This window comes from Neodiprion virginianus, chromosome 2, assembly GCF_021901495.1.
Source record: "Neodiprion virginianus isolate iyNeoVirg1 chromosome 2, iyNeoVirg1.1, whole genome shotgun sequence".
Classification (NCBI taxonomy): Eukaryota; Metazoa; Arthropoda; class Insecta; order Hymenoptera; family Diprionidae; genus Neodiprion; species Neodiprion virginianus.
The window spans coordinates 29,423,925-29,434,949 of NC_060878.1; the positions used below are offsets into that span (position 1 = coordinate 29,423,925).

The window sequence follows — 11,025 nt, forward strand, 5'->3', positions numbered from 1 at the left end:
ATACTTGGCCCGCTGAATATGGTTACTCGAGGGCATCACGAAAGAACGATACCTGAAGTATCAAGCGTAACACCGGTGCGGCATTAAATCACGGATGGAATAGATTCAGAGATGAAAATAAAATCATGCTGGGATTTACTTTGAAAAATTGGCTTACAAATAATCAACAGTGTTTAAAAACGACTATCTTCCATGTGACAAAGATGACACAGATCTCAGCAACGATAGAAAATCAAGGGAATGATTCAACAACTAATGCCACAGTAGAAAAGATGAAATTTTTGGTTAAGTTATTGAAAATTGACACAAGAGAAGCACGGCATTATTTAAAGGCAAATCAACTCTTGCGCATGGTTCCAAACGAACAAATCGCCGAAACCTACGCACTTTGCTTGGTGAGTATGAGCGACAAGATTAATAAATAAAAAGACGATAAGTACCGTATATTGATTCATATTAAAAAGGCAAATACCACACACAGAAATATGGAATTGGCAACGAAGTGAAGGACATTATAGGAGTAATATCTCTCAAAGCATCCACTTTGGAGCGAAGAATAACTTACTTTCAAGAATTGGGTTGCACAAAATTATCAGCAAACATATTAAAACCGTAAGTAAATACTTGAGAATGTGACAATATGCAACTTTCATTATGACTTCATTCGAATCACTTGATAACGCGAGTAAATACCTTAAACTATTAACTATTAATGTCTGTTATATCAGAAGTTCTCACCCTCGGTCTTGTGTATTCCAGTTTTATGACAGGCTGTGAATACAGTCTTCAACAATTTCAGGACTGGAATCTGCTACCGGCTGATGTTGACATTGCGAAAAATATTTTCAGTGTTCTCAATAAACCACCGCCAGATGTTCCATGCTTAGATTCACTAAAAAAAAGTAATTCTATTCACACATATCGCTCCATTTGCCTAGAGCATTATCTCAAGTGGCGGCTGAAGTACACTGAAAAGGAATTGAGTAAATTAACAGCAGTTATACAAAAGTTTCGTTATTTCTCTATAAGATCGATCGAAGAAGTAATCGACTGTCTAGAGAATGAACTTGAATTTTCTAAAGCTAAGGTAACGTCAATTTTGAATTACTTTTTGGGTATCATTAGTAATTGTTTATAGTAAATAATTATATTTATGTTTTCCATAGATAAAGCAAGCTAATTTTCTACTTCGTGCAGACGCAACAAATATCAAGCAGTTACTGACGACGTATAAACAAGTTGCTGGCAGTGATATGAAGCCTTTGTTAATTAAAAATCCAAAACTTTTGGACGTAAAGGCAGACCTGATCCCTGCAAGGCTAGAGATTCTTAAAAAACACGGTGTGACAGAATCTGCGCTAAAAGTATATCCTACTATATTATTGCTCTCGAAGGAAACCATAGAATCTAGACTGAAAGAGATACAGAGCATACCGGAATTAAGAGGTTTTTTGGATCATCAACGCTTATTGCTCTTAATTCTATATTTACGAAAAGCAAAAGATCGTTTACAGTTCATGAAAGAGCATAATGTGAAGAGCATCAGCCTTTTTACGCTTAGCTCTAGTTCCGTTTATTTCAATAGGTTAGTGAAATAATTCGTTCTTCATCACTTTTTCACTATCAAAGTTTACTCCGTTATTCTTACTATAAAAAGAATTCTTTATTTCTCTGCTTTTTTATTTCATTTTTGAAGACAACTTGAAGAGGGACTTGTACGAGCTAAAGGTACAGACTTGTTACAATTTTTGAGTAAAAACACAGGCGCCTCTCAAGCTTCTATTCACCGGTCCCTACAGAAGAATTCAATGTGGCTTCATGCACCATTTATTCACGTGGTGGATACATATTTTTATTTAATAGAAAAAAATTATACCAACGAAGATATTCTGAATAATGTTCATGTTCTACTCTACAAAAGGTAAGACGATGTTTTTTCGTGATTAGAATTAAGAAAAATTCAAACTTTGTATCTTTCTTCACTGTCAAAATTAATTATTTTTTTTATTCAACAGTTCACGTGTTGAACAAGTGCTGGAAAAAATTGAATCCGACGAATCCGAGAAATCTAATAATTGGACTCCTAGTCAGAAACTTGCTTTGTGTGTTTATTATATTGAAAAAAAATTTCATTTTTCCGGGCTCGGTGTATTAGAGGATACGCCCGAACAGCATTTACTGACGTCGGATCAAGTAACAACAAACCAGGTTTTGAAAGAAGAATGAAAATAGACAACTGGTTTCGTAGTTATTATACCATTAAATCTACTTTCGTATCTGTTGTTTATAGACAAAAATTCGAGATGTTGAGTCTTACGTAATTAATGGCATAATTCCCGTGATTTTTGATTTTTGATCAAACTTTTTCCTCCCACCTGTTCGACCATCATCCAGAAATTTGTGTGAATAATGCTATAGATTCAAGTTCCGACTGTACAAAGTGAATTATAAGATCGATTTGATTTGGAAATATACTTAATCACAATATCCTTAGAAGATATAAAGTATTATATGCTCTAAGATAATATCCAACGTTGAATAAAGGCCGATGATTTCATTGGCCAGTACCGTTAAATACGGCCAATGAAATCACTTACACGTCGAGACAGGCTTCTTGTGGATCATGAACGGGCTCCAATCACCTGCAAATTTCTGTATATATGACACGCCGGGTCAGCGGGGCCTTAAGATGCTTTCATGAATAGCAGATCCTGTATATTATGTAAATATTCTAAATATTTTAAATTTTATACCAGAACCGATTTCGTCGTGTAACATTTTCTTTTCACTGCGGCGCACAGGTTTCTTAGAATTTTTTGGAAAACTGTATTATACCTGAAAAATGTCTCTTATTTACATTGCTATTTCTTTGCTTATCGAAATTCTTTACCATCCAAGATACATTAAACAGGTATGTATTATATGTACATACATAGTTAAATCTCATTATCAGAGTATGTGAAATCTTGCGAATCAAATATTTTCACCAATAATTATCAGTCAATGTTGGGTTGAATGTCCGAGAAAAATTAGAATAGATCTCTACAACACGTAGTGTTGAGTTTCATGATGAACGATGGTTCTATGACTGCTTTTCATACAGAAATGTAAATTGTAGATATGAAATGGAAAAAAAAAAATAAAGTGTAAAAATAAAAAATTGAAACGTATCATTCTATAGTTTAATATGAAAATCTGATTATAATTACGTGAACACGGTTCTATGACAACGCTATTAAATGTCAATGCAGGGAACTTCGCAGTCGCTTCCTCCTCGGTATTTGGCCAAGTTATCGCGATGCGAAATTCAGCGTGTTTGCTCGGCTATAGTTCGCCGAGTACTACCGATCACTCTGCGATCACTATAGATTTTAGGGCGCCCCTATTGCACGCGCTGTTGTGATTGGTCGAACCGGTTACCTCACAATTGTCGTTGAAGCGGTTCATCGGATTTACGTCAAAAAAAAAAGTCTGCTATCACAAATCGAATTTGCCGCTGTCAACTGCTCTCACGCCGATATATATTTTCTCTTATAACAGCTTCTTTTTTTGATGTAACGTGTGTATTGCATACGTATTTCTAAACGGTATTTTATGTTACGCATGCGTCCAATGGTTGTTGTTTAATTTTTGCTTCAGTCGGTTCCGATTAATAAACTAGAATGCAGCCGTATGGAGAAAATAAGCAGCTGTATCTCAGACGAGGTATTTTATTATAAATGATTACATTCAACAATATGCATATATGTTTACTTATACGTGAATTAGCTCGTTAGTTGTTTAAAACGATTCAAATATTCCTGGTATTATTGCAAAGTGGTGAAACACCGTCAATAAATACTGTTAGGAATAATAGGAGACGACATTTGCCGGTAATCAGTTATTTCCATAATGGCAAGAATCTACTACGCAGCTAATACTCTTAACTATATCTTTTGGTGCGATTGACTATAACGAGCGCTTTAATAATAATATTGATGTAGAAAAAAAGAGAAAAAAGAAAATCATAGCCAACGACGTCCGTAGACCAATTACTAATTACACTTTCGTTTCAATCATTTGAAAGCCGCATACGAATAGCACTTCCTGTAAATCTCCGTGTATAGATGCAGAATTTAAATTTTAGTTGACTAACAATAAGTATATCCATACACAGTAACGTAAACTTTTTAATGGCACGAGCTTATACTCATTGGGCTTAGAATATTTGGCCCTTATACTTACAGGTATTTACTACTCAAACCGAGATCCTAATATCGAAAGAAGGCACTGGCGTTAAAGACACTTGAAGGTTTCGGGTACCCCGCTCAGATAAGAAGAACCGGACACGAAACAACATAAATGAACATTTTTACGACGATTTACCGACCAACGTTATCGGTCAGAATTTGCTGTCATGCAAGGGAAGCGAAAGAAACTCACAGGTGAAGCTGAATATCCGATTAGCTTATATATTAATTTCCTATCGGTTTCGAGGATTTTCATAATTTGGAGATATTCTTATTTGCGACGTTGCATGAAGTAAAAGGTTTGATGAAAAGGTCCAGGAAAACATTTTTACAAATTTGAGAGAATATTTACAATTGAAATGGGTACATTTTGAACGAATCGGCATGCTTCAAATAACGTTTAGAAACGAACGTCTTTGAAATGCTACGAATTTTTTTTTTTTATATAAAATTTGTCTCCAAAAACTTCTATACGGGTGTTATGAATATTCAATTTATAGTATTACAAGTAAACCATTATGGCAAAGTTTTCTAATCAGCTCTGAAGAGTCATGTTTTACAGGCTTTCAAGAAAAGTTTCCAACAACCCAAGTATGCCGTTCGAAGAAATGAAAATTAATGAAAAAGAATGTCAGATATTTTTCATCAAAATGCTAATATTCTCCGCAAGGTTCAGACCACTGTTTCAGATCGATCTTACTCCACTATCTAAAAGTATACCTATTAAATTTTGCCAGAAAATCTTTGCACTTTTATACCGAAATAACGTTTCAGCATGTTGCCGTTTACCTACTACTTCAAAAAAGTTTCAATAAGCAAAATTGCATCGTGGCGTATAAAAGGTATTTTTTAAAACAAACGACCGAGTTGTTCATCAACCTTCAGAGTAAAATATCTCTGAAATTTTCCTACGCGTACGATATACCCCGTGACCGCGTCAGTTGTAATAACCATCGAACGAGTGTGTATAATCATCTTGAAAATTAGTGATTAAATTTGGACTCGAACCCGAACCCAAGGGTTCGAGTCAGTTCAAAAAAGGAGGTAGCTGAACGTAGCTCTGCTGGTTGCCGGGTTCGTTCTTGACGAGAACTTGGTCCTTGATGCCCTGGCGACCGGGGGGCGAATGCATGTTGTACTCCTGCTTCTGGTCCTGAGACTGCTGCTGCTGCTGCTGCTGAACGTAGTCGCCCTGATCGTGCTGGTACTTCTCGGGCGGGCTGAGCCCGCTGACGTACTCAAGCTGCTTGCTCTGGTGCTCGTCCTCGGACATGGAGCCGGTCAAGTGAGTGGGAGGCGAGTGGTTGTTGACCATCGTCTGATAGTCGGCGCGGGAAAGCTGCGGGGGCGAACTGTTGTTCGCGTTCATGTAGTCCTGGTGAACGCGCATCGTGTTGTTCGGCGGCGCGGAGAAGAGGGACGCGTCGTGCTGCGGTATCATCGTCGTGTAAGAATATGCCGAGCCGTTGTTGCTCGGTCCCCCGAACGCCGAGGAAGCGTACGGCGAGTTCGAGGGGCTCAGGAGATTCAGATGCGGCGACAAGTCGTAGGCCGGCGTGTAAGCCCAGGCGTCGGGAGGCGCCGCGGCGCTCGCCGACGACGTGAAGGGGTTCAAGCTGTTGTTCAGGGAAGTGAACGAGCCGCTCAGCCCCGGGCTCGCCGAACCCGCTGTCATGTAGCTTGCCGTTTTTCGCGGCGGTTCGCGCTTCCGCCACTTGGCTCGTCTGTTCTGGAACCAGACCTGCACCCGGGACTCGCTCAGCGACAACTTCAGGGCGAGTTCCTCCCGCGCGAACACGTCGGGATACGGCGCTCGCTCGAAAGCTCGCTCCAGTTCCTCCAGCTGATAAGCGGTGAATGTTGTCCTGTAGGAAACAACAAGAAGATGTTCTATGACTGTCGGAAAAATCTAACTAAACGAAACTTCCCAGAAGGTCCGCTTTATATTTGTGGTATTGGTTACATTTTTGCTAACGAATATGACGCGAACTCTTGTAAGTTTAACATTTAAATTGTCATATCAACGTTTAATTTTCAAGTTTTCCTTATTCTTCGATTATTATTACAGTTAAAAATGGTTAAGTCTACCCAAAAATTTTAGTAGACCTGCTGGGACATTTTTTTTTCGAACTGTGTATTTAGTCTGCAACGTTCGATTTTCGAAACAGGGTAATCGGCCCGTTATACTTTATAGGAAAATTGTCGGTGCATGGGATAAAACACCCTGCAAACGGTTGCCTGCCTATATTATATTGTCACACATTGTCGACGCGAGGTGGAATTTACCGTAAAAAATAATTTTTATAATCAAACATTGCTGCTCCAACGGAGTTTAAGATATTTTGCCATTAGTTGGCTTTGTCAGATATGTTAAACTCGAGAATTATACAAGTTACATCGATTGATTTTCATACCTACATTCAATTCTATCTCATTCATAATGATATCGTAGAATGCAATTTACCGTTCGGTGCGAGAAATCTGATAAAATATCGCAGTATGCGTATCATCGAAAACAGGTCAACATTTGTTCGTGTCCGTTGGACGCGCAAATCGAATCGCACGATTTAACGTCATTTTACAATCGCAACATCTGATTGATCGCAGCAGCATTTGAAACCGTCGGTCAGGAAATTGAGCATTGCTAGGTATGCGTATACACAAATGCATGTAACGAGATGACCAAATGTTGTCTCGACTCACCCACCCACCCGCGTGCCGTAGAATGCACTTCAAACGTACGTACCCAGATATCTGTGGGTACGTATAAAATACACATGCGAACACCCGGTGCTATGAGGGACCCTCATGAAATTCTCATAATTCCTGCACCTAAATGCCCGCGTCACTGCACGCGAGGGAGGGTACATATCCCATAATGGTCAAGATCGACTCGATAATCTCGGATGTTTGATACTGGGCAAAAAAAAAAAAAAAACGTACCCAGCGGACAAACGCTTGGTGCCTTTAAAAACTAAACCCCATAACGCTCGATAGTATCCAAATCCGTTCGGAGCAGTCCGGTGAATAAGATTATTGTTTTGCTTGTTGTACCGTAGTTTTTTCTTCCTAAGCTTACCTAGTTTTTTTCTTCTTGATGCCATTGTTGTCCGTCTTCTTCTTCGAGTCCTTCTTCACTGGCTGTGAATCACTGCTCACTGCAACCCCAAAATATTAGAACACCGATTAGTTTAATTGGCGCTTCAACACTGGTTCATAATCCGATACAGCGTCGATGGACTGCGTACGTTCGAGTAGATAAAGGATTGATCGGCGCAGGAAAATTCGTGTATACAGCAAAAACTTGGATACTGTTTAAACGTATCAAGAGAATCTCTATCCTTCCCGAGATCGCAGGTTGTACTGGTTCAAGTTCCAGTACTGGTTGTAATATACGTTATGACTCTGCTCACAAATTACTGCATCAGCCATCGGGGTTGTTCAGCTGGTTAAGCCGTCAATTCACGTTTAATTTACTCTGATTATAACGGAGAAAAAAGGGGCGTGGATTACATCTAACGCGTTTGCGTTCAAACTTTGCTTTCCGCGACGCGCTCTTTGATGATAAACCGTTTTAATCCCTTTCTTGCTGGACGAAATTTTTCAGTTTATCGATTCCTTAAACACCCGCATCGATTTCTATATCTATCTGTAAATTTTCGGGCTGACAGTGTCGGGTTCTCGTATAAGTATTACAGTCGTCATCAACATGCGTCATCTCTTAATTAGCCGCGGGCCAATTGAAACATACCTACGACGCTTGCACATACTTCACACGCGTAGTGAAATCGTAAACTCGGGTGTATTACGTGTTTACGTGGAGTGTGCGAAGCGGCAAGAAAACAGAAATAGAATAACGCGTGTTATTTCTCGTGCATTGCACCGTTTGTGACGTGACCCTTTTGCAAACGCTATTACTTGCAACGTACTAAAATTTTCTCCGCTTCGACGTGCTTCTGATTTCCTTTTAATTAAGTATCCGGTCCCTTCTTTACGACATGTGAGAAATTTACCTGGAGCCATGGAGTTCATAGAGTCGTCCGATTTCCTCTTGACGGAATTGTTGAGCTGCAGTCCCTGCTGAAGGTTCGTCGAGGTTGGCGTCGCCGACGAAGATGTGGAAGTGGTAACTTCCTGGGCCTGGGCTAGCTGCGGCGCGTACATTCCCGCGAGCTCCAGCTCCTTAAGTTCCTTCTGTTGCTGCTGGTGCAACTGATGACTGACCCCGACGTGAGGGTGGTGATGCGTTGGCGGGCTGTTCGACGAATCCAACTTGTGAAGAGGGCCCCCGGGCGGCATGAGATCGCCGCCGTGATGCCCGCCGTGAAGGCCCAGCATCACTTGGATGCTGTGAACACTTCCGCCGGCACCGCGGGCTCCAAACTCCGAGAACAAGGGGTCGTCGAATGGGCCACCTTCCATGACGTAGGAGTATTCGGAAGCAATTTTTTCCCAACACGCCCTCGATCGGAGGGTGAGATAACGCGAGTCGGTATATCGGCTTCAACGATTTTTCAGATTTCAGCCGGCAGAAGTCGCGCTGCACCGCATAAATAAAACTGAGTTAAAAGCAATTATGCAAAAATGTGGATGATTGCCAACGACACAACGTAATGGAATCTGGACCAATTGCGATCAATTGTTGCGGTTATGATTAATTTTGATTAGTTTTAACCAAAGTTAACGAACTGAACTAGTTGTACCGGGCCTTGATGCCCGACTGAACTCGTTCAGACTCTGCAGTCTGCCGGAGTCGGTTGCCTCGATAACACTTACTTCGCCTACCAACGGGAGTAACACTGAGCCTCTCACATCACACTTACACACATTTATATTTTAACCAATCCGAGCAGCCCCGCCCCTTACACCCCCGTTGCAACCAATGCGGTCAGGGCAAACCTCCGCGCCCATCCGTCGTCGAGCTCGGCAGCTGCCGACACAGACGCACCGGATCATACGGGTCCGCCGCACTCGCCTGGACCGCGTATTCGCTCTGCGATGCTCACGCTCACATTCACGCAGGTTTTCGTGCGCGGTTCTCCGCCATCGAGGATCCTCGCCGCGGCTCCATTTGCAGCCCACACCGAAAGAGACGGGATGAGGAAGCCGCGAAGAGGACGCGGAGCACGCGGTTTCCTATCGGCACGATTTTTCGAATCCTCTCTCGTCGCTCCCCACCACCTTGTGACGCGCGTTCTTGTGCGTGTGTGAAATCCGCCTCCCCGCCCCCTTTCTCTCTCTCTCTCTCCTCTCTCTCCTCTCTCGCTCGTTTTTTCTCTCGTTCTCTTTGTATCGTGAAAACCACGCGTCTAGGTATCGGTGGCAGGAATTGGGGCGTAATCACTGAATCGAACGTGGTGCGCGGATCCATCCTTGATCACCCGGCTCGGAAGTCCTGGAACCGCGTTTTTATGCAGATACAATTCGCGTTCTACTCGTGCGCACGGAAATCAGAAACATTGATATCGCGATCGGTTCTTCGGCTCCATGTCCGCCGACTGGTAGAGTTGAACTGACACGAGCTCTTCGAGATGGGCTGGACAAATCCAGCAATCGTCAGGAATTGCCTCGAATTGGCCCAATCAAACTACCCCCATTCGGTCTCTGTACGTGTATGTATGTATCACACGTTCACACATCCATACGCGTGTATCAACTGCTAATTTAATTGTCCGTAATTAACTTAAAACGCACTGATTTTCATTCATCTAACGTATACGCGCACACTGCAGGCCTGTGAAGGTACACGTGATACATTCGATTAGGTTACTCCCGGAATATTTTCTCAACGACGTCTTAGCAAATTCCTCGATCGTTTTTACGTCGTGTTTTATACTGGCTATGATGGTTTTTAATTGAATAGATTATCGTACTCTTCACTTTAGTTTCAATAATCAGATTAAAGCATAAACGGTGAAATTTATGTACATCGGTAAATTTGTAAACACCGTAAATATCTCATGTAAAATTTTTTATTCATTCTACATCAAAGAAACCCGATGATGGCAGGCGGGGCCCGCCGAAGCGTTAGAAGCATAATTGATTGGTAAAAGTGCATCATTTCATCCCTGACCGTCACCCAACTAAATCGAATCTGTATAATGTCTACACGGTCGCGAACACCAATTTCATTATCGTACTCGTGAGTCTCTAAGAAAAACCACCATAGTAAACCCACAGACGTATATTATACAGCTATGCTATGGGTTATTCGAGCACACGTTTCAAGGAAGTTCCAAACGTATGATTTTCACATTAATTTAACCAAAGATTATTGTATAAACAGACTGTAAATATTAAAACTTGCGAACTCAACGATTTATAACCGATCGATATTCTTCCGTTCGATTCAATTTTCTTATGTTTTCTGCGGATGTTTTCGAAAATAAAAGCACAAGCGTAATCGGAAATTCGTCACGGTTGCAAGAACGTAGAAACTGAACACAAAAATAATGGGAAAACAGAATAAATCTCGGTATCTTCGGCAGTTTCCTGTTTGACTCTCATTTCGCGTATAGTTTCAACATTGACAGCAGAGTCGCAACGCCTATTCGCGATTCGATTAGGTCTTTATTTGTTATTACGCATACCCTGATGTGCGATAACTCAAAGTTTATTCGCGAACGGCAAGGCGGAGGTCGTTGATGCTGTATCGATTCTCTTGGGGAGTTGGAGAACTGCAAGGAAGTTACGTATGCGAATTGAGCCGCGGGTATAGGAGAGCCGCGGTAAGTTAACTCGCCTAAATGGGTTTAACTGGACGTGATTTTGCCGACGAACCACTAAATTGAACGAA

At 41.3% G+C, this 11,025-nt stretch overlaps 2 protein-coding genes across 2 annotated transcripts; one reads left to right on the top strand and one right to left on the bottom strand.

Moving 5' to 3' along the window:
* The first annotated feature begins 9 nt into the window (after positions 1-9).
* LOC124298152 (transcription termination factor 5, mitochondrial) lies at positions 10-3,127 on the top strand. The gene is made up of 6 exons (XM_046749812.1): positions 10-395; positions 482-612; positions 760-1,087; positions 1,167-1,585; positions 1,697-1,921; positions 2,016-3,127. The coding sequence occupies exons 1-6, from the start codon at positions 126-128 to the stop codon at positions 2,224-2,226; spliced, it is 1,584 nt and encodes a 527-aa protein (XP_046605768.1). The 5' UTR covers positions 10-125; the 3' UTR covers positions 2,227-3,127.
* A 567-nt stretch (positions 3,128-3,694) lies between these two features.
* On the bottom strand, positions 3,695-10,949 carry LOC124298155 (retinal homeobox protein Rx-B). The gene is made up of 3 exons (XM_046749814.1): positions 8,243-10,949; positions 7,309-7,387; positions 3,695-6,094 (listed from the first exon to the last, which is right to left on the bottom strand). Exons 1-3 carry the CDS (start codon positions 8,649-8,651, stop codon positions 5,257-5,259), a joined length of 1,326 nt encoding a protein of 441 aa, XP_046605770.1. The 5' UTR covers positions 8,652-10,949; the 3' UTR covers positions 3,695-5,256.
* Between the last annotated feature and the right edge of the window lie 76 nt (positions 10,950-11,025).